At 35.7% G+C, this 23,221-nt stretch overlaps 3 protein-coding genes across 4 annotated transcripts; 1 reads left to right on the top strand and 2 right to left on the bottom strand.

Annotated features, from left to right (window-relative positions):
• Window positions 1–952: 952 nt before the first annotated feature.
• Window positions 953–4,475, bottom strand: snrpg (small nuclear ribonucleoprotein polypeptide G). Its single transcript, XM_022677279.2, has 4 exons — window positions 3,889–4,475; window positions 2,825–2,847; window positions 1,709–1,833; window positions 953–1,200 (listed from the first exon to the last, which is right to left on the bottom strand). The coding sequence occupies exons 1-4, from the start codon at window positions 3,918–3,920 to the stop codon at window positions 1,150–1,152; spliced, it is 231 nt and encodes a 76-aa protein (XP_022533000.1). The 5' UTR covers window positions 3,921–4,475; the 3' UTR covers window positions 953–1,149.
• Window positions 4,476–5,668: 1,193 nt separating this feature from the next.
• Window positions 5,669–11,034, bottom strand: si:ch211-148l7.4 (uncharacterized protein LOC563603 homolog). The gene is made up of 2 exons (XM_007232565.4): window positions 10,800–11,034; window positions 5,669–9,689 (listed from the first exon to the last, which is right to left on the bottom strand). The coding sequence occupies exon 2, from the start codon at window positions 9,679–9,681 to the stop codon at window positions 8,110–8,112; it is 1,572 nt and encodes a 523-aa protein (XP_007232627.3). The 5' UTR covers window positions 9,682–9,689; window positions 10,800–11,034; the 3' UTR covers window positions 5,669–8,109.
• Window positions 11,035–13,341: 2,307 nt separating this feature from the next.
• Window positions 13,342–22,320, top strand: coq10a (coenzyme Q10A). 2 transcript variants are annotated; one of them, XM_007232564.4, is made up of 6 exons: window positions 13,342–13,745; window positions 15,207–15,353; window positions 16,613–16,805; window positions 19,060–19,161; window positions 19,280–19,432; window positions 20,253–22,320. In XM_007232564.4, exons 1-6 carry the CDS (start codon window positions 13,606–13,608, stop codon window positions 20,259–20,261), a joined length of 744 nt encoding a protein of 247 aa, XP_007232626.2. In that variant the 5' UTR covers window positions 13,342–13,605; the 3' UTR covers window positions 20,262–22,320. The 2 variants fall into 2 exon arrangements, with proteins under 2 accessions (XP_007232626.2, XP_007232625.2); XM_007232563.4 differs by having other exon boundaries at window positions 19,280–22,320.
• The last annotated feature ends 901 nt before the right edge of the window (window positions 22,321–23,221 follow it).

Here is a 23,221-nt window from a genome sequence, read left to right as displayed (position 1 = left end):
CACACTTTCTGTAAATCCTATCTTTTCACTTCTCAAATATTACTGTGATCGTCTGCTACATGACATATTTAACTAAAATTGCTGATCCAAACAACCAATTAATTATAAAGAAAATCATGAAAATTATCAGGAGTGCTTTTTCATACCCCTGTAGATCATCATCCAGCCCTAGTATAGCCTTTACTTTTTTTTAAACTATGTGGAAACTAGTCAGAGAATGGTGGCATAAACTAGACGGTGAAAGCGGATCTGTGGTGGGTCGACAAACCTGAGTGATCACTTAGAAAGTTTTTTTTTATCTAAAGTAAAACATTAATTACCAAAAACTAAACTAAACAATTAAGATTTCAGTATATAAAAAAAGATTGAGGCTGTGTTTGTGCCCCAAACAGTTTTGGGAAGAATATGTAATGAAAACTACACTCCTAAATGTACTTATAGGTTAAAAAAATCTTGAGATTCTTTAAACACAGCTTTGACACCAGGTGTAAATAGTGTAAATAAGTTTATGCTAAAACTTTAGCAAAAATAATACAAATGTTGTTTAAATCTCTTATATTTGTTTATACAGTACAAAATAAAGCAAACATTAAATTAACAAGTTTACCAATTTAATACTTAGTTCACAGTTGACTAATGTGTATATATATCTTCACTCTCCAATGAAAAACATCAATGTCCCAAATGGCAACTTTAGAATGAAATGTTGACACAGTGTAAGAAAATGTGTGTTCAAAATATGTAGTAAAATAAAAATCTACAACAATAGAGATGCTTCTTTTTTTCAATTTGACTGTGATAACATTTCACAGCTCTGATAACATGGTCTTATGATTTACAGTAACAGCCTGTTTGTCTTTTTTATTAGACCTTAATTGTAACAAATTTACTTACGATTTAATATTTCTTTAGCATAATCAAATTCAAAACAATACAAATCTGACAACACCCATTATTTTCATATCTAATTTATTGACAAAAGGTTCACCATATCAAAAACAAACAAAATCAGATTAAAGGTGTCTAAAAACAACACCTTATCACTCATACATTGCAAAGATATTACACGTTTTCAGTTGTTTACTAACAAAAACAAAAAGGGGCACATCCTTGAGGTGAGGGATTGTGGGACTTGGGAGTTCTTCATGCTCAAACTCTCTCAAGAGCCTCCAGCATAATTATACTGTTTCCTCTGATCACCTAAATATGAAGAAGAAATAAACATGATCAGAACAGTAATATTTCATAAAACACCACATTTAATAAAAACATGTCAAAATGATCTCAAATAAAGCTTTGTCAAAAAATGATTGATAAAAGAATGCCATGATATGAATCATTTAGTAGTGTTTTCAAATAAATGACTGCTTGTACCATACATGCATCATTTATTGAATTTTTACACTTTAATATCTTTAAATGTACAGAGAACCAATCACTAAGCAATAATTCATTTCTACTAAGTGCATATTAGACAGCTTTAAATAAAATGTGAACTTGCAATATCACATCTGGAAATTGTGAAATGGAGAAATAAAACAAACATTGTATTTAGTGCGTCTTAACCCGTTTGGGAAAATTATTTAAGGATTTGTTTTTTTGGATAAACAAATTTAAGGCCTTTTAAGACTAAGTATTTACAGATATCCTGATTTTACAAGTTGTGCAAACAGAAGCAGATAGAGTGTTCGAGACAGAGATTACTTACCACCATGCCAATGGTGTTCTGTTGTCCCCCTGGGGACATTTCTAAGCAGTCATCCACCACCAGATTCATAAAGGGGTCAAATCCTCTGAGGATACCTTGGACATGCCGACCACCATTAAGCTTTACTAAACAAGAAAAGAGAGAAAAGAGGGAAATATTTATAAAAATGTATAAAAGTAATACAACATTCTAAAAAATAGTGTAAATAGATCATGTGTACAGAAGATACAAAACATCAGTGCAGTATGGGCAACACTATCCTTCCAATATAAAAATCTGCTTTAGACAAGCAATGTAATAATTAATGTAATATGCTTAATAACAAAACACATCAAAGTTAGTTGGATGCAACCTATATTATGTCTCCTAACATTAGATTATTTTCTACCTAGAAACATCACAATGGTAACTTGGGCACAGGGGCAGGTTAAGTGGAGATTTCAGGTCATGCATAGAAAGAATGTGGTATAAGCAACGATAGTGTTACTCTTTACAGTTTAAAATATGTGCATCCAGACTGACCTACGAATAAATCTTGTTACTGAGGATGGTAAATGCAATTGTTGTGGGTCAGGGTAAGGTTTTTCAGTTTAATTTTCTGACCAGTTGCAGACAAATGTGAAAGAACTTAAATATATGGACTGTTCCAATCATTTCAGAGTCCTCACCAAGGTTTGTCTGTTACACTGTGCACATTTAGTCCAGTTAGTCTTGATTAGTTTCACAACGCAGTTTAGTGACTGAACACACTAAAGAACTTTGTCTTTGATAATAAGAACATTCACAACAATCACAAACATGGGCTGTTATCCCCTATACTTTACACAGATAGTTTTGTAGACTGTGGTCAGTTCTACAAGTTGCTTTTCCAGGATTACATTCAGATTCCTTTATTTTATGTAATCTGTTGTACCCACACTGCTGGCTTGAGGCTAAATTCAAAAACTGAAAACGTAAAAGTGTAAAAACTTTTATTTATTTATTTTTTTCCACATTTGGTGTAGTGGAGAAGAAATGGGATTTTATCTATTTAAGTATATATATATATATATATATATATATATATAATTTCAGATTCAGCCTAACAATGAAAAACGTGACTTAAATGACACTCACATGACAGCTTCTTGTCCATAAACCTACAAAAAGGAAAACAAAGAGTTTAATAACAGACAGCGCATTTATGCTGAATCAACATTTTTAACCTCTGATGCCCTCAAACAATACTGACCGATATCAGAACTGATTTTTCAGTTTTACGTTGATTCAATGATAGTGTTATACTTAATGTTTGTATTGAAATTTATTAACATTAAATACATGGGTACAATACCAGTCAAATGTTTGGACACAATCATTCCCAATGTTTATCTTTATTTTGATTATCTTCTACATTGTAGATTAATACTAAAGCCATGAAAACAATCAAGGGACACATATAGGATCACATAGTAAACAGTAAAAGCAGCAACTATTGTTTAGCACCTCTAGGAAGTGCTTCAAGGCGCTGAAAAAACTATTCCAGGTGATTCTCCTCCCTTATGAAAACACTGAGATTAAAATACAAAGAGTATGCAGATCTGTCCTCAAAGATAAATGTGATACTTAGAAGAATCTAAAGTAGCACACATATTCTGTTTTATTTAACACATTTTTTGTTTACAGAATCATTCTGCGTGTGTTCCTGTATAGCTTTAATGTCTTCAATAGTAAATGTAAAATGTAAAAATTATAAAAACAAGAAAAATCCCATTGAATGAGAAGAGATGTTTGTAAACTTTTGACTGGTACTGTATATTTGTTTGTGTTCTATTCATACAGGTTGTAGTGTGTCTGGGAGTGTAGAACAGCTCCATCCATTCAAACGTTAATTCAATGTTCTCTGCTGTATGTTGAAGCTAATTAGGTTTATTGGGTCCGAATCTAAGCTTTAATTAAACTGTATGAGATTAATTAGAGTAGGATGTAAAGAGCTGCGGTGTTTCTATTGTCCGATCTTTTAGTTCAAATGGTTTTACTGGGGTTTACACTCAGCCTCTGCTACCGGGGTTGGTTAGCTTATCTATTAGCTTCAGGCTAAATGACCGCTAATTACAATACACAGCTACAGAAACCCAATGCTGAAAATAAATATATATGATATATCCCAGCTAGCGCTAATTCCGCCTGTTAGTACTCACTTCTTCAGCTCTGGAGGATGAGCTTTACTCATGTTTAATCAGCGCGGGATGTTCAGAAGCAGCAGAAGCAGCAACGGCGGAGAGATGAGCGTCGGAACTGCGCTAAAACACTGAAACACGCGCCTCACAGCGGAGGTGACGCTTCTCCCGGACTTCGGCTGCGGCCTGTACCGCCCCCTGCTGCAGCGGCGCCGCTATTACCACACACTGCCTCACCCACAGAAGCAGAAAACCCAGGACTTTAGAAACTGTATTAAAATACTTTTGGGGTAAAACCAGGAAATGAATAGCTTTACACAGCTAAAAATTAACCTCTGTGCAGCTAAAACTAAGGCTGGTTTAATTGTAGCCACGCAAAGCTTTAATTTTAAGTGCGTGGAGCTTTAATTTAAGACGTGTGAAGCTTTTAGGTCAGACTGTTGCATAGGTAGTAAAATTTACTGACTGTTAAAAATAAACTGTTGTGTTTAAGGTATAAGACAAGCGTGTGATTGGGGAGAGCATAAGGGGGGGGGGGGGGGCGGCTCGCTGTGTGTGTGTGTGGGGTGGATAGAAAAGAAGGCTCGCTGTGTGTGTGAGGTGGAGAGGGCGCAGGGTGTGTGTGTGTTCAGCCCGAGTGCTATTTTTAGCCTGTTAGCTAGTTAGCTCGCTAGCCTGTTGTTATTTTGGTGTGGTTGCAGCTGACTGTTTCAGCAATAAAGCATTGACTGTAAACGTCTTTCTCATTTATCCTTTCACCACATCCAGCCAGATGCTATAATATCTTTTTAAAAAAGGAAAGAAAAAAAATAAAACAGTGGACTGGAAATTGTAATGATTTAAGATTACTTGTTACTGAAAAAAAATGGTCAGACACTGAACACACAAACAATCTATACTGGAAGGACTAAACAAAGTCAATGAAATCTGACGTTATCATGTTGCCAATGGGAAAAAGTATCTAATCATGCTGTAGCCATGAGGGTGGGAGGCCCTGGAAACATCTCAAGAACAGGAACACCCCTGTCTACAGCTACTTTTATAATTTACTGAAGCCTTCAAAAAGTCTTCCTTGCAAACCTTTCAAAATACAAATGTACTGTCACACTTGTTAAATAGCTGTACTTACCAGATACTGTGACAAAAAAATAAATAAAAAATTACAGCACCTTTGCTGAAACCGACCATAGAAAATGCTGTTTTCAAGTTACTGCAATATTATAAAAGGTCTTGCACAAAATCTAATAATATTGATAATGAGAAATAGCAATGCTAATAATAATGCATGTATTAACACTAAATTTAAAAAATAATATTAAATGTCAATCATTTAAGCTGTAGTAAAACAAAATAAAATAAAAATCAGCACAAAATGTAACAGATATAGCCACTCACACTTAAAGAGCTTCCTTTTTCCAGTTGGTTTATGCGATAAAACCAGAGACCTTATTAATGAGGAGACAGGCCACTGACCACTATATGAATAGGATTTATTGTAACGCTAACCATGGCGCCTGTTTATGAATAAAGTCCCACCCTTATGTAAAAAGAATCAGTGTTTTTGTGCAGAATTTTAAAAGTAATGTTAAATGATGTAAAAAAAAATGGATTAGAGTATTTTGGTCTATCACCACCCAAACCTGGTCATTGTGACGTAAACTCCGAATTTCCATTCCTATTTTAAATACACTAAATGTACAAAAGTATTTATGTACACTAAAGTACAAAATTATATTAAAGATGTAATGTTAAATACAGCCAGGATAATCAAGCTGAAAAAAGAGAGAGAAACTTATTGGTCTACTCAGAAATATATTTTTGTAGTTTTATATTATCATGAGGAAAAAGAATACACAGAAAACCAAACATTTGGTACATTAATGTTACATTTTTGGCTCCAGCCATAACAAAAATGAATGAAAAAAAAAAGCCAAAACCAAACAATACTTATGTAACGTAATCCCTGTGGACAAATCCACCCCAAAAAAAAAAATCACATCATGAGACACAGCAGTAAATATAAAGAGGTATTCAGTTTCTTTTTGCCCATAATTTCAGGGTTCACGATGATATGAAAACATGATAAATGAAGAGTTTAGGAATATAATGCTTTCCACAATAATTTAACTGCATAAGGTTGCTGCAAAGATGCTGTAAACCACTGTCCAGAACACAGGACCTAAACTTGGCCCAAATAATAGCAGTGGACTTAGTCTGGCTCAACTGACCCATGGTCCAGTTCATTCAGACCAATTACAGGTAGTTGAGTCAAACTATCGTCACCCAATAAACAACAGAAGAAGAAGTATTGAAGAAGTGTTGTGCCAAAATCTGACTTCTTGTCCAGACATGTCATGCCGCAGTATGGGTACAACAGATTATGCTGGTGATGCCTGTATCATAACTGTAGATTAACCCTTTTTTATAAACAGAAATAAATGGAATATGAGGGGAATCTCTTACAACCATTCTCCTATATGGCATGCCTGCACTCGAAAGAAAGTCAATTTATAGTGGGGGCAGCATTTAGCACAACTCCGGGAAAGACAACTAACATAACTAAATGGACAGAATACAATGTAAGAAACACACCAACCTTGGCGTGAAAACGCCCTACACTGTAACAGCACTTGAACATGCTGAAACAAGGCACTACTTAAGATGTGCATGGTAAGGCACAGAGGTAAAATCGGCAATGTGAAAGACATTTCAGGTTTGCGTGTGTTCTATATATGTACAGGATATAACTATTAAACAGAAATACAGATCATCGCTAACAAAAGCTATAAAAAAGCATATAATCAACCACGAAAAAGTTGTCAATCGAAAAGGATAAAAAAAAAATGCAGTCCTACACAATGACTGTAGAAAAACAGACACTGTGGTGCTATTCCCTTCCATTCTACATAAATAATGACAAGAGCATCCTCCATTGTGTCAAACTTGCAACCAGAGTCAAGGGGTGGGACCAAACTCGCCTACTCAAGTATCTCAGACTGCCTTCATTGAGATCACAGCACAGACTAAAGAACAAAAAGCAAAAAGGGTTTTGTAGAACCCCAGTTTAAACAGTAAGTGTAGTATTCCAGTGGTAAACGGGAAGCTTTTGTATTTTATTACCAAACAATTTCCATTACAGCACCAGAGCTTAGCTCAGTTTCATTCTGTTGACTACTGAGACAAAGCGAAGATACTACAGCTACTAAAAGTCTTTAGAGGAGGAAAATTTAATGGAAGACCTTGGCGCGGCTGTTTCTGTCATTGAAACGTACAGGGATGGATGGATCTACGCTGCACCATATCTCTGGAGGTGTTAGACCTATGATGACTTCATATTTCACAAATGTTGCCCTGTCCATGCTTTTATACAGTCATTGCTCCTACAATAAAATCCTCAAATTTAGTAGTACCACACCAACAGAACTATGTTAATCAAATTCAACAACTATCAACAGCAGAAAGAAATCGTTCATGTTATTCGACAGTGTACAGTTTTTACATTCAGCCTGTGTATTCAGTGAACATGAGTGGCTTTGGTAAATCACAGCAAAAAAGCATACATTCATCATTCATCATTTAGAAATGTTGTTTGGCAATCTCTTAACATAACACAAACTGTTCGAAACTTAATGTCAAAGGAAAAAACAAGACAACTCAAGTATTCTGGGTGTAAAAGCCCTTTCACACTGAGTCCAATATGTTTGGACTAACGAAGCATAGCTAGCCTCACTACTATACTATAGCTTCCCACACTAATGAGTTAGATGTTCCCTTAATAATGATTACTTATGTGGAGAAGAAGAGAGCAGAAGTGGACAGAGAGCAGAGAAACAGAAGAAAGGTTTACATATATGACAGTTGTGGAATTTCTGCATTGTCAGATGTGTTAAAATCAGGCAGACCTATCAGATATAAGGTCTGTTGATTTTATACTCTGATCAATGTGCTAATTATGAAAAGGCAGAAGATAATGGAAATATGTGATGCTAATGCTTGGTAATAAACTACAGCTTCCCTAGTTAATGAGCTATAGCTTCCCTCATTAAAGAACAACAGCTTCCCTTGCTAATGAGAACTTGTGAGTGAAACAGAAAGAGTAGACATTTATCTGAAAGAGCTAGAAAGAGCTGTGGAGTATGAGCCCTGTTTGCACATTTGCATATGTGAGCTCCATGTGTATCCAAAAATATGTACTCTGTGTGAAAGGGCCTTAATTCTGACTAGATGTTACTTTGTGCCTTTTCAATCACTAAGTTGGGCATCATCATCTTTCTCATCATCATTGCTGCAATAAAAGTGTGTTTGGCAGTGCTGCAGAAAAGTATCCAGGTCCACATATGCCTCCTTACATGGCACACAGTGATAGACTCTATTCACAGAAGACCCTGCAATCTGAGGTAAAGCAATCCCACCAGTACACACGCTGCAGTGGTTTGGGGTGTGTGTGGACTGGTGGATGTCTTCATGGTGTAGCAGGGCAGACTTGGTCGTAAAGACCTCTTCACACGATGGGCAAGGGAACTCTCCGTCTTCATCTTCGTCTTCATCCTCATCTTCATCCTTATCCTGAGTACGAGCATCTTCCTTGTCTGCGATCTCCTGCCTTCTGTTTTTTGAAACAAAGCACTTTTTCACATGTTTGTTTGTCTTCTTATCAACAGGTTTAGACTTCTTTGAGGCTCTGGAGGTTAGTTTAGATCCTTTGGTTGTTTTGAGGTCTTTGGAGGTTTCGCTGGCTTTTTGAGTTTTGTCTGATTTGGCGCTGTTTGAAAGGTGGGTCTGATAGTGGCTGCTGTAGCTCTTGAAGTGTGCCCAGCGGGTGAGATGGTGCAGGAACACTTTGCCACAGTGCAGGCACGGGTACGTCTCGCCTCTTTGCCTGCTTTGCCGTCGCTTCCTGTGGCTCCTCTGCTGTCTCTTTGTGGAAGTCTTTCGCCGGTGCTCCTCTTTCCTGTGCCGGTACAGCATAGAGGTCTGAGGGAAAACCTTGTCACATGATCGACATGCAAATAACGTGCCTTTAGAACCTTGGACATGCTGCGTCACCTTCTTTTTGTTCTTTTTTACACTGTTTTGGTGATAAATGCGCTGATGGCAACTTAGACCCTGGGCAGTGCGGAATGTTTTATGGCATGAAGGACAAGTTACTGGCTTGTGATTGATCCCTGAAGTCGATGGTGGAATTGAAGCATAGGAGGGAGTGGGTGTGTCATCTGTAGACATGTGAGTCACAGTAGAAGGGGCTGGCTGACACCCTGCACCCTGCTGGTGGTACAGCAGCTCCTGCTTGTGGCTGAAGGCTTTTCCACACGGGGCGCAGGCATAGGGATTGCCGTCATGTTTGTTACGTCTATGGTTAAAATGGTAAGGCTGCTGCTTTGAACTACGAAGGCTGGAGACCTTAGCCGGACAGGAGGAGCATGTAGTGCCCTTCTGCAGCTTCCCTCTACACACCTGGCATGTTGAAGAGCTCTTATGACATCTGTGCATCTGAAGGGTAGAAGCCAGAGAGAACTTCTGGCCACAGTGCTGGCAGTGGTGTGGCTTACGCAGTGTGCGCTCTTTTTGCTGCTGCTGCTGACTGCAGGCCACGCTGGACATGTCTGAGGCGTGAATATGATCCTTGCCGCTGGCTTTACTGATGGATGGGCTGCTGGACTGCTGGGATTTTTGAGATCGTCCCTCTGGTCTATGGTCCACTCGAGCCATCAGTACAGCCAGTCTGGACAAAGTGTCTCCTAGATGTCTAGGCTTTGGAAAGGGCTGCTTTGGCTGACCATTTGTTCCACTCCAGCGACAATGCACAGACTCCATTGTAAAACCTGTTAGTTAAATAAAAAATAGATAGGAGTGATACATCGCAGATTAGTTGAAATTAAAACAAAGTGCAGTTTTTTTTTTTTTAAATACAAATGACGCAATGATGCAAATTTCTGGTTAAAAGAACTGATAGCCTACATTTAGACTAACTAAATAAATAAATAAACAAACAGTATGGCTGTATGGTTCATGCTGTACTTTGGACTTGATATAACACACTGGACCAACACCAGCAGATAACATTGCACTTCACACTAGACCTCAAGCAGCTTGGACTGTGTGTCTCTCCAATCTTTTTCAGACTCTGCTCCCTTGATTTCCAAATGAAATGCAATATTTACTTTTGATCAGTGAAGATTGATTGTTGAAGTCCAAAGTCAGTGCAGTATTTTCCCGAAAAATCTTACAGCACTTCATGCTTCCCTCTGCTGACAACTTTTATGGAGATGCGGATTTCATTTTCCAGCAGGACTAGGCACACTGCACACACTGCAAAAAGTAGCAATTGGTCTTATATGATATTCTAATTTTCTAAAACACTAATTTTTGGGTTTTCATTGGCTGTAAGCCATAAATCATCAACAATAAAAGAAATAAACACTTAAAATAGATCATTCTGTATGTAATACATCTATATAATATATGAGTTTTAAAAAAAAAAACTGAATTACTAAAATAAAGTAACTTTTCAATAATATATTTTTTTTAGATGCACCTTCACCAGCGGGTTAGACATAATTGGCTGTGTGTTGTTATTTTGAGGGAACAGCAAATTTACACTTTTCACTGTAGCTGTACACTAACTACTTACTTTACACTGTATTAAAGTATCATATCTTCAGTATTATTCAATCAAAAAGTTGCTAATGAATGTACAAAAAGCTAAACCATGTCTTTTATCCCCATAGACTATAGTTATAGCCTGTAAATATTTAATTTATTTAAAAAAAATCAAAACATTAAAACTAAGTTAAATATAGTTAGAACTCGGCTAGGGTTGTGTTATTTGGAGCAATATAAAACATTAGGACAGTATTAGACTGTGTTTAATGTTTTGGGGCGCTGTAGTTAGCTAATCTAACTAGCCACTGACAGCACTGACAGCAACTCACCCGCAGCTCAGCTCAGCCAGGGGGCAGATACACGAGTCCCAACGCCGACCACCAACTTTACCGCTTCAGAAAACCCTGCAGAGACACTGTTTAACCCGTTATCCAGCGCAGACTGTCTGCAAATCCAGAGTTAAGAGCACAGAGCGGAATCGGTTTTACTTTCGTTTGGCGTCCTTAACCCGCGGACTGCTGCCCACGCGTTTCCTTACAAACTCAGTGAAGGAGCTCTAAAAACTACAAATTCCATCATTCCGTCGCTCAGCCGCACATAGTATATTTTTTTTACAGAATTAATGTATTAAATGTGATATAGTGTGAATGCAGGGAAAATAAAAATCTTAGAATATTAATTATTAAAATAATACTTGTATTATATGTAAATAAATGGATAGATAAATACGGATAAGGATACGTGAGCTCTTTCTTATAATTAGATTACTAAATGTAGCTGTAGAACGTATACTAAATAGTATGCGTTTAAAAGTTTGATAAGTATTAATTAGCCAAGTAAATATTTAACTTCAATATTTCTCTTTTTTTATTGTTGTTTAAAAGTTGTTTGAGTGAGGTTTTGAGTGCTTTTATTTTGAAATGCAGCTGGTTTATGGAGACCCTGCCCACTTATTTCTCTATTTCTGAAAATTTGTAAACCGCTAGACGGATAAATAATTAAATCCGTTTTTCTTTTAGTTTTGGAAAGTAGAATAAAGTATTTCACTAAAAAGTAAAAAAAAAAAAAACAATATCTGCATATTTCCGTTTTTCTTTATCAAGCGAGATTTGGATCAACAGACACGCTAAAATTAATGCTATTGTGAGCTGACTAACTGACTGGTGAGTTTAAAAGGTTTATAACTCGAGTAAAATCTTAAATAACTAATCTTCGTCTTTAGAAGATTATGACAATTTGCATAATAAAAGTAATTAAACGTTTACTTATAAACTTTAATTTTCTTAGTTGCTCCATGAACCTGTGAAAATAACATATTTTATTTTGTTAATAATTAAAAAAAAAAGGCCTCCCATTATGGACATTCTCTAGGAGTATCTTAAAAGCATATAATATGCATGAATCGAAAAGGTGTAATTGTATACACTATTTCAATTTAAAATTTTAAGATAAATTAAGGATTTGTTTTGTGTTATTATAAAAAATAACTATAGAAATTATAGAAAAATTGTAGGGGTTAAGATATTTTTATTCTATTTTTTTAAACTCTTGGTTACTGTGCTCCTACAGGACACTTATAGAGGCTGTATGTTCTCTTTCTACTCCACATAATAATTCATATTAGCATCAGCAAATCAATGCAAATTCTCTATGTTTAAAAAAAGGCATAGAAACTAGACATCAGTAATGAAACAAAAGGTTGGACGACCTTGAGGTTGATTTTTTGTTAATTTAATTGTGTCAGTTGCTGATTTTCTTCGATATTTTAAGACATTTACTTTTACAATTACACTTAGAATTTTCAGTAACGTTTCTTATCAAATATGAAACATTTTGGTAATGTAATGCTTGAATATACTCCTCAAGATGTAGGTGTGTAATATCAGGCAGAAAATGTTTTAAAATGTTGACTTGTTAAGGAGATAGCCTTTCATAAATTACATGTAAATAATAAGAAAACCAAAAAAATCTATGTATTGGATTTATAAGTTATCTGATCTGATTAATTCTGTGTAATACCGCTCGTCAAGTAGTACTATATGTATGGTATATGTATGGTTTTTTTTGTGTATGTTATGAATGTGTATACTAAAATTAAGGGTCTTCCCAAGCATTGCCTAAAAAGTAAGTTATCAAATTAATTACGTTTTATAGTGTAATGATATATATGTTTATGTCAGGAATAAAAAAAATATTAGTGCTTTTGGTATCCAGTGCACTTGGTGGCAGCATTGACTGAGGAATCTGTTGGGGGTGGGTAAAAACTCTGCAGAGAAAAACTGAAGCATACAACCAAGAAAATCTCCAAAGAGGAGATTACCCACTGAGAATTCTGTCTTGGTTTGTTTGAGACCCCGAGGTCGCTCTCGAGAGTGTCAGAAACCAGTGCGTTCATATGGAGTAACGGAGCAAAATTTTAATTTTTAAACGTTTTATCATTAATAGACTGAACCATGTACTTATTTTCTCAACACAGAGCAAAAATCACAGGTTTTATTGTCATAGACACAATTTTAAGGCAATTTAAAACTCCAGTTAAATTACAGTTATAAACCCTATCTGCATAGGTTGAGGAACCAGTCAGTCCGCTGACATTAGCAATTATGCTAGCGTGTTTACTGCGTAAAACACGTTACTAAAGAAAAGCAAATTTTTAAAAGTAAGTTATCTTTACTTTTTTAACGAAATTGAATGTGCTATCTAAAATGTAAATAATACCCCCGATAAGTAGTTAGACGCTACTTGTAATTTGTGTTTTTAGCAAGTCAGCTCCATTAACTCTCATTCATTTTGGACTCACTCGCGGGCTCCCTCTAGCGGTTCGCAGTTGTTTTCTCCTGTAACGTTGGATATAGAAAGTGGGCGGTCTCTCCATAAACCGGCTCTGATTCGGTTCTGCAGAGAAAGACAGTAGGACACAGCTACACCCGGTTAATCTCCGAGTAAACCGGTTTATTTGTGTGTATCTGAACGCTTGTAGGAGCAGATAGAGAATCATTAAAATCCTCTCATTTGAATATGTAAGCTGTCATGTTTACTAAATGTTATTAAAAGGGTAATCTCAACGTTTTAATAGTAAAATCTGACAACAGTCCCTTTAAAATCCCGGAGAAAAACAGATAACTGTGATATTTGATGGCATTCTCCGGCCGGACCCGGTGTATGCCCATGGGTTTGAGGACTTTAAGCGAGATCTTTGAAATTGCCAATCGCAACACTGGAGCACAACCTGGCAACCAGGAGCGATGTATCAGCCGGATCAGCTGTTCAATCAGGTGAGACAAGATACTGGATATTGAGATTATTGGTTTGGTCAGTCAGCTGTGATTAAAAGCCTGTTTTAGGCTCAGATAGATAAATAAAATACCCATGCGATGTCTGACCATATGGGCAGCCCGGCTGGAATCAGGGTGTTTTGGCCTTGTTTTCATGTTGGCCTCATATGTGGATGTGAGTGATGTCAGTGATGGGACCAGAAAGATATAAATAGTAATAAATAATATCTCAATATTTCATGGTATTTTTGTGATAACGATACTCTTGGCGATATGACAAAATACTGACTTAAAAAGAAAAAAATCAAGAATACACTACTGCAACAAAATGAAAATGAAATGTTATTATACCACAGTTAGTTCCGACCCTGAAATGTCATTGGCTAAAAGGTATTTTATTAGTCCCATTATCAGCCAGTAATGCACTGTAACCGAAGCTCTCCATGTATTACTCCGCCGCATACAGGTAACCTAACAATGATATAGCGCTTACAAACCAAACAACAGCTACAAACAGCTGTGCTGTGGTTGTAGGTACGAGGCCGCAGACCGTTTATTGAAAGAGTTTGAGTTAAAGAGGATGAGAAAATACAATCTCTTTGGTTATAAACACTCTAGCTAGTTAAAATAGTTTCATTGCTGCTCTGTTTTTAGCTGCGCTCTTTTGCTTGCATTGTTGCTAGTTTACCTGTATGTGATGGAGTAATACATGGAGAGCTTGTGTTACAGTGCATTACCGGCTGATAATGACACACATAAAATGCCTTATAGCCAATCACATTGCAGGGCCACTGGCCGTAAAGCCACTCTGAAGAAGTCCCAAATTATAAAGGTGATTATTTTGGTGAAGTTAATGCAACTGGACACCAAGGCTGAAGCAGTATTAGCATTAGCCTCTAGCCGCAAAAGCACTAGCTATAAATAGATATTAAGGAAACTTTCTGAGTTAAAGCACTGAGCTTCAGGCGGTATTTTCTTACTTGAACGGTGTGATATGACACAATAATCTGTCCACATGGAAATATCCTCTATAAAACTTGTGTCTTAAGAAGAATTAGTGTGATTAATCAAGCAGTTCATCATTGAATATTGTTGTAATTAATTATATTGCTAAGTTTTAAGTTTTAATTGCTTGACACCAGTACATACAATTTAAAAGGGAATATGTTTTATCAACTTTTATTCTTTTTGGCGATCATTTCATCTTCAACTTGCTTAAGTATGCCCAAACTTTTGCATGTCACTAGGGCATATATGGGACCTGGTGGGTGAGTAATACATATATTTTCAGAGAACACCTGCTACACTCAAGTCTCCTCTTTCTTCGTGGCATGTCTATTGTCTTTTAAGGACAAAGCCTGGGGGCAGTTACTAAACAATGCCATTGACTGTGTAAGGTAACACGCCCTCTTTAACATTTAAATATTGCTAAAAAAGAGCATGTTATTCATTCTGTTACAGGTACTTGTCTTCCTGTGGAATCCTGATGACTCGCACTCCGAGAATGCTCTCCTTCCAGGAAGTGGAACTGACTCCCACTCATCACAGGAGGAGCTTCATCAGTCTCAGCAATAAGAGGAAAGAGTACTCAGAGAGGAGGATAATGGGGTAAAAATCCTGTGGCTGGTAGAATCCATTAATAATCCATACTGTATTGAATTCTCATCTAAAGAGCTTTTGGGGTTGTATACTTGAAACTAAAAACATTTTCCAGAACAGAAATGTTTGAGACAGATAAAAAAAACAGTGTTTCGTGTTTTATCTGATTAGCAAAGATCTAGTACTAAGCCCAGTAAATAATAGGATTTTTTAAACAATGTATTGAATGTATTTTATTGAGATTTTAAGTGAGAGACCAACACAAAGTAGCACATAATAGAAAAGTGCAACAAAAATGATACACATTTTAGTCAAATACATTTTTTGTTTGCTTCCGTATATAAATAGCAGCACAAACAATGACTGCAGCAAGATGGTGCACCTCCATGTTGGCGTCTGAACATCCTAGGTAATGAGAGTCATGTGTATGGTGGTGTAGTATATCATGCCAAGTCGTGTAGTGTGTGCTCCTATATTGGTTCAGTTTCTATAAAAATCAATAAAAATAGTGTAATATATCCAGTCTGTTTATAACCTGCTCCCACTTTAAAAGTTCTGTAAAGTATCCAAGGCTTAATCGTTGCAGCCCTAATTAAAACTGGCAACATATTCTTGTGGCAAGTATAATAAACCAGTTCTTGCCCAGCATTTTATAAAGATAATATAAAATAATAAAATATATGGCTCAGAATTGATTATGTTGCCGATGTTGACAAATTCTGTTGCTCAGGAAGAATAGTACAAGATAACACCTGAAAGACATGTAGGCATTGTGGTACTAAGGCCCTATTTTAGCGGTCTTTAGGTGAGCCATTAACCGCGCACTGTGCCGCTTGATTAAGGACGCGTCAGTATGTCTTCGCCATCGTAACAACTTGAAAAGTTTGCCTTGCACGGCTGGAAATGTGCAAAAGGCGTGTACTAATTCTCTAACTTAATTGGGGATTGGTGCTTTGGACATAACATGAAATAAACCTACGAGCGTGTCATTTGCCGTTCCCTTTAAGAGCCAGGTGCGCACTGACTCTGGCAGATTACAGTGTAGTAAAGTTTTTTTTTTTAATGTGTAGCAGGTCTGAAGTGTATGAATGAATATATAATCATGAATAAAAGGAAGTTGAGCAGATAAAATATTATATATTATATATTTTATATATTATATATATCTGCAATTAAATTAAAGACAAAAGTAAATGCAATACTCATTTTTTTTTACTTTGTCTCTTTCATACTGTGGTTAACTATATTTTCATCTATCTTTTCTTCAGGTATTCTATGCAGGAGATGTATGATGTCGTAGCCAACGTTGATGACTACAAATACTTTGTGCCTTGGTGCAAAAAGTCTCAAGTCATCACGAGAAGATCGGGTCATGCTAAAGCTGAGCTTGAGGTGGGCTTCCCCCCAGTTATCGAACGCTACACGTCTATGATCAGTCATGTTCGTCCACACCTCGTCAAAGTAAGTGCAAATCCAATGTACTGACACTGGTCTATTCTGTTATTCTGTATTATAGGTCTGTCATGATGACTGTTTTTTAATGATAATGATGAATGTTCTTTCCCATTTTCTCCCCAATTTACAATTAACCAACCCACTCGTTAATACTCCCCCTATCATTAGTAATGCCCCAACACCAGGAGGGTGAAGACTAGCACATGCTTCCTCCTATACACGAGGAAAGTGCAGCGACTCGTTTCTGATACATCAGCTCACAGACGCCCTGTGCTGCAGATATCACCCTAGGAGTGATGTGGGGAGAGAGGGCCATCTACCCACCCGGAGGGAGCAGGGCCAATTTTGCTCCCTCTGAGCGCCGGCAGCTTGATGGCAAAGGTGCATGAGTGGGGGTTTGAACCTGTGACCTCTAGCTCATAGTGGCAGCGCTTTAGACCGCTGAACCACTCGGCACCCCCAGAAATTATTTTAATTGAATGATACTTAATATGTATTATTATATAAAGTATTTGGGCTCTTCATGATTTTATTTTTTGGATGTTTTTTTTACTTTTAAATGTTTCAGATCATTAAACAAATTTAAATATGAGCAAAGACAACACATGTAAACACAAAATGCCGTTTTTAAATGAAGGTTTTTATTTTTAAGGGAGAAAAAAAAATCCAAACCCACATGGTCTTGTGTGAAAAAGTGTTTGCTCCCTAAACTTAATAACTGGTTGGACCACGCTTAGTAGCAACAACTGCAATCAAGCCTTTACAGTAATTTGCAGTCAGTCTTTCACAGCTCTGTGGAAGAATTTTGGCCCATTCTTCTTTGCAGAATTGTTGTAATTCCACCAAAAGCATGTTGTAATTTGAGCATGAACCGCCTTTTTAAGGTCACGCCACAGCATCTCAATTGGATTCAGGTAAGGACTTTGACCAGGTCAAGACTTCAAAGTCTTCACTTTGGTTTTATTCAGCTAATCAGAGGTGGACTTGCTGGTGTGTTTTGGATCATGGTCCTGCTGCAGAACCCAAGTTCATTTTAGCTTGAGGTCACACATAATGGGACACACACATTTGTGAATAATGGCTCTCACTGTGGTTCGCTGCAGTCCCAAAACTTTAGTAATGGCTTTATAACCTTTTTCACTGATAGATCTCAATTATTTCCCTCTTATATATTTCTTTAGATATTGGCATGATGTCTAGATTTTGAGTATCTTTTGGTCTACTTCGCTTTGTCAAGAAGGTCTTATTTAAGTGATTTTTGATTGAGAACAGGTTTATCAGTGTGTTTAACAAAATTAAACATAATGACATAATTTCCTTCTTCAGAGTCGGTAAGCGTGTACAGAAGGGGTGTGCCATGTTGTATTATACACAATAATCTTGCCAGCATTTTTTAATGTAATGAATACCATGAAATTTCGTGTCATATCACACACTCCTAATTATCACATCAGGATACCACTTTTTTTTTTAAATTAAATACTGTTTTTAGCAAAAAACTTTTCCCATTATATATCTACTAGAGACAGATTATATCTGTCTAGTATCATTTATTTTACTTTAATCCTGGATATATAGAAAATGTGCGGAGTGCATTAAATATTAGTAACATTACATTCTCGATTATTGACTTCTGTTACAAATCTGATAAAATTTTTATTTTTTAATATCTCAGTTAGGGGTGTGCTGTATTATATCGAATTCAGTAATAAAATGTATTTTTCATTTAGTTGCAATAGTGTATTCTTGAAATAATTTTTAATTGTTTTTCTTATCGCCTATTCTATATTATTTATATATATATATATATATATATATATATATATATATATATATATATATATATATATATATATATAGTAAACAAGTTGTTTTGTTTATTTATTAGTTTTTTTGTTTGTTATATCTGTCCAGTATCGTTCATTGTACTTTATTCCTGGATATATGGAGATATTTGGAGTGCATTATTATTAGTATCACAACATCAATGACTTCTGTTACAAATCTGATAAAATTCTTATATTTTTTAATATCTCAGTTTGCAATATTTCACTTTTCATTTTGTTGCAGTCGTGTATTCTTGAAATAAATGTTTTTATTGTTTTGTCATATCGCCAAGAGTATTGTTTTGTTTGTGTGTGTATATATATATATATATATATATTGTAAACTAGTTTTATTTATTAATTTATTTAGTTTAAAGTTGATTTACCTGATGTGTGTGTGTGTGTGTTTATTGTCTTTTTTTTCTCCACATTAGGCAGTGTGCACAGATGGCAAACTCTTTAACCACCTGGAAACGATGTGGCGCTTCAGTCCGGGTATTCCTGGGTATCCGCGGACCTGCACAGTGGATTTCTCTGTGAGTAAAGTGCTTCTTATCTAAATCCTCACTGGGTTCTAAATTACACCATTGTATTGTCTTCTTATCTTTCTGCCTTTGCTCCCTTTTGTTCTGCTAAACAATGGCCTCCTCACAGATATCCTTCGAGTTCCGCTCTCTGCTGCACTCTCAGCTGGCGACGGTGTTTTTCGACGAGGTTGTAAAGCAGATGGTGACTGCGTTCGAGCACAGAGCATGCAAGCTCTACGGACCAGAAACGCAGATCCCACGCGAGCTCATGTTCCACGAGGTCAGTCAGATGTGAGACCAATGCGTGCTGTAAATTGGGAATCTCGCACGTCTCCAGATGGTTCTGATAAAGGTCCAGTTTATTAATGTTATATTATAAGGAATTGTAAGGGAACTTAGCTTTGTGTTCACTTTGTATTTGCTGTGATGATACAGCATCTCTCTCTACCTCACAGAGTGCGTTTACATCTGTTACGACTCTGCTTATTTTAAGCATTATGTACTACACAGCATTGTGTAACTGCTTTTTCTGAAACACAAAAGGAAAATAATAATGAACTGTATGATGCACGTGATGATACTGAATGTAATAGCATTTCAAAGACTCTACATGCTCACTTTCAATAGTTCAATAGTTTTTTTTCCATGTTATTTCCTATCAAATTTGATATTTTAGATTTGATATATCAGTGGTTGTATGGTTGGGGGCCGCATTTGTGGATGGTAAGCCCCTTAACTCACTGCTGTTGTCCATTTTCCCGTTTACTCACAGCCTTTTTTCCTTCTCGTCCTCGATTAAAATGACGTATGAGTTCTGATCTGGCTGTTCAGACAGAGTCCCATTCATCATATTTCAGTAAAAATCATATTTCAATACCATATATTGAAGTGGCCCAAATAGGAATAGAAAATATCAGATTCAATGTGGTTTTGCTGTTCACACTGCCACACAAACAACACATCTGTGTCACATATGATGTAAAAGATCAGATTTGAGACCCTGTTACTTGCTGTGTGAACATAAACTAAGTTATATGTTGTGTTTTGTTCAAAATATTGCAGTTTAAGTAAGATTCTCCTCTTCACTCTTTTTCTTCCAGTTACTGTGACACATCCCTGACTGAGTACACCCCAAAAAAATATTGTATCACCATATTTGAAGACATTATTTTATTTATTTGACAATTTTTTTTTTCTTTTCAGTTTTGCTGCACACCATCTAATTAAACAGGATATTCGGCACTCTTTATAATTATATGTACAGTTAGGTCACTGTTCATTAAAGCCCTGATAATATTCTTGAAATCCTTGAAAAGGCAAAAATAAAAGAATATTGTGGATACAATATTGTGATATTGCCCAGATCTAACAAAAACTAAAAAAAAACTAAAAAAAAAAAGACAGAGAGATTACCCCCTTCCCCAATAGTTTGTCAGTTTGTTATTTTAAATATATCTTACATAATGTGGTTCTATTGGTTTTCCATTTATTAAAAGCTTTTATTTTTGGATTTATTTAAAACTGAAAATTACCATCTTCAGCAAACACAAATAATTATAATAGAAATACAGTTAAGTAATGCAAAATAAGTTTTTGTTTCATTATATGTAGTATATGTGTGTATGCACATATATAGTACTCACCTTATTACTAAATGTAGCATTATTTAATATAAACATACTTTACTTTAACATACATGTCTCCTAACTCAGAGACTCAGGGCTGGTAAAAGTCAAGATAAGCCTTTATGATTACGGTCTTATAAATTGTGAATGCAGCTTGTTTGAACACACAAACTACATGTATTATTTGCTGTATTTCTGTATCTGTACTGTATAATCTAGCATGCCAATTCTTACCGTATTCCGGGATCTTGGTGTCTTACTGAAGAAATGTGTACTGATTTTTTTTGTTTGTAAAGTTTTAACAGTATAAAGTGTCATTTTAGAGTCCTAACATTAAATGTATTACTATTAAGAACACTACAGTAAAAATAAAACATATTTAACCTTTAACATTAACTGAAATCACATCTTCAGCTTTGAACAAACTAGTGTCAAGTCCCTGTTGAGACTGTACTTTTATGTTACATCTTTTATGTATGTGTATTCCTATAAATTATTTTTGAAATACATTTGCGTTTTTTTTTATAGTGGTAAAGACAACTACAAAGTTGACTTTTTCCAAAATATATGGATCTAAGGTCCTTAAAATATTACTTAAAATATGTATCCAGATATAAATCAAAACATCAACAAGCACAAAAAAGGAGGAACATTGTGAGTAGTGTTATTTGGTATTAAACCAGCAGTGTCATTATTTTAAAATGTTCTGCATTGTAGATTAATAATAAAGTCATCCAAACTATGAAGAAAAACTACTTAAAAATTATTTAGTAAACAAATAGGGTTAATCAAAGTTGCACCTCTTGCACTTCTCAGGTCAGCTTTATGAGGTAGAGTCCTTTGAAATTACTTAGTTAACAGCTGTGCTGAACTCATCAAGAGTTAATTACTTGAATTTCTTGTCTCTTAATGTGTTTGAGAGCATCAGTTATAGTAAAGTAGTAAAGAGGTAGAGTTACAGGTATACAGTGAATAGTGAATATTTGAGTAGTTCTTGCCATAATATGGATAAGAACATTACTAAATAAAAAGTAACAAAAAAAAAAGTCAAGAACTTAATTTCTGATAAGTATTCTGAGAATCACTTAAAAAAATAAAGATCAGCCAATCCGAGACATTTCAAGAACTTTGAAAGTATCCTTAAGTGCAGTCACAATGACTATCAAAAACAGTATGATGATCGCACAAGGAAAAAAAGAGCAAAGAGCAAGAGTTTCCTCTGTTGCACAGGATAAATTAATCAGAGTTACCGTCCTCAGAAACGCAATTTAAAAGCATCCTAGATTAAAGCACCTTAATGTTTATTTCAGTTTGTTTAAAATTCTTAAGTTACTACATAATTCCTTGTGTTACTTCTAATGTAAGTCTGGATGACTTCACTATTCATTTACAATGTAGAAAGAAAAATAAATAAATGAGAATATGTTTCCAAACCTTTGACTGGTACTGTATGTATTTGTATTACAGTTTTCTTTAAGATCAGTAAGGTCTCTAAAAATGCTGCAGAAAATATTTTTTTCAATAAATAAAATGATTAAATACATTTTCACTTTTTATTTTATTGTATTTATATGTATCGTTATTTCTAATCTTTTTCTAAACTTTGTGTACTATACATACCTGCTGCTGGATGCCTAGAATTTCCCATCGGGGATCAATAAAGTATCTATCTATCTATCTATCTATCTATCTATCTATCTATCTATCTATCTATCTATCTATCTATCTATCTATCTATCTATCTATCTATCTATCTATCTATCTATCTATCTATCTATCTATCTGGTTGCAAGAAAAATGCTCAACATTTTTTGTTAAAAACATTTATTGGTTTTCCATTTTTTCTCAAGTTTTCCCATTTTTGTTCACCTAAGCATCTCTTTCCCACTCAACCCACCTGCCTTCATTCATCAGCTCATCTACCGTCTGTCTCCACTCGTCTTGACTTCAACCAATCCATGCTCTCTCTAAATCACTCGTTCCTCAGTGTCTGAAATAACCTGAGCGGATAGTCTGGAACATACAAGAAGACAAACAGCTCTACAGGAATACTGCCGAGTGAAAACCTCCTGATTTAAACAGCCAGAAAGGGAAATGAAATCGGGGGAAAACAGTCCCCGTGTCCTTTGAGGATGTGGAGTGTTTGCGGATCTGTCCACTGACAGTGAGCTGCTGCAGGATTCAATCCACTGACCAAAGAGCAAAGCTTACAACCAACAGAACCTGCCAGTGCCGACCCAGACAAAAAAAAACACAATACAACACACGGTTTATTTACAAGAAGCTGGAGTATCTATGTGTGTAACTGAGATTAGAGGATTTTATAGCCTTATAAAAGAGGGTTTGAGTGGTCACGCTGTGCTCAACAATACATAAAGAGCATGCAAGACACCCACATCTTGATCTAGTGAAATTATTTTAGGTAGAGCTCAGACATTCAAGCT

Source organism: Astyanax mexicanus, chromosome 13 (assembly GCF_023375975.1).
Source record: "Astyanax mexicanus isolate ESR-SI-001 chromosome 13, AstMex3_surface, whole genome shotgun sequence".
NCBI classification, from domain to species: domain Eukaryota; kingdom Metazoa; phylum Chordata; class Actinopteri; order Characiformes; family Acestrorhamphidae; genus Astyanax; species Astyanax mexicanus.
This window is presented reverse-complemented; position numbering and strand designations above follow the sequence as displayed.

What these genes read in the sequence shown, in the direction of transcription:
- snrpg (XM_022677279.2), bottom strand. Translation starts at nt 3,920, where the DNA reads ATGAGTAAAGCTCATCCTCCAGAGCTGAAGAA. An exon ending in TATGGACAAGAAGCTGTCAT is followed by an intron (nt 1,834 to 2,824) that starts GTGAGTGTCATT and finishes TTTCTTGTTTAG; the next exon opens with TAAAGCTTAATGGTGGTCGG. An exon ending in AGAACACCATTGGCATGGTG is followed by an intron (nt 1,201 to 1,708) that starts GTAAGTAATCTC and finishes CTTCATATTTAG; the next exon opens with GTGATCAGAGGAAACAGTAT.
- si:ch211-148l7.4 (XM_007232565.4), bottom strand. Translation starts at nt 9,681, where the DNA reads ATGGAGTCTGTGCATTGTCGCTGGAGTGGAACAAATGGTCAGCCAAAG.
- coq10a (XM_007232563.4), top strand. Translation starts at nt 13,606, where the DNA reads ATGGCATTCTCCGGCCGGACCCGGTGTATGCCCATGGGTTTGAGGACT. An exon ending in CGGATCAGCTGTTCAATCAG is followed by an intron (nt 13,746 to 15,206) that starts GTGAGACAAGAT and finishes ATTCTGTTACAG; the next exon opens with GTACTTGTCTTCCTGTGGAA. An exon ending in TCAGAGAGGAGGATAATGGG is followed by an intron (nt 15,354 to 16,612) that starts GTAAAAATCCTG and finishes TCTTTTCTTCAG; the next exon opens with GTATTCTATGCAGGAGATGT.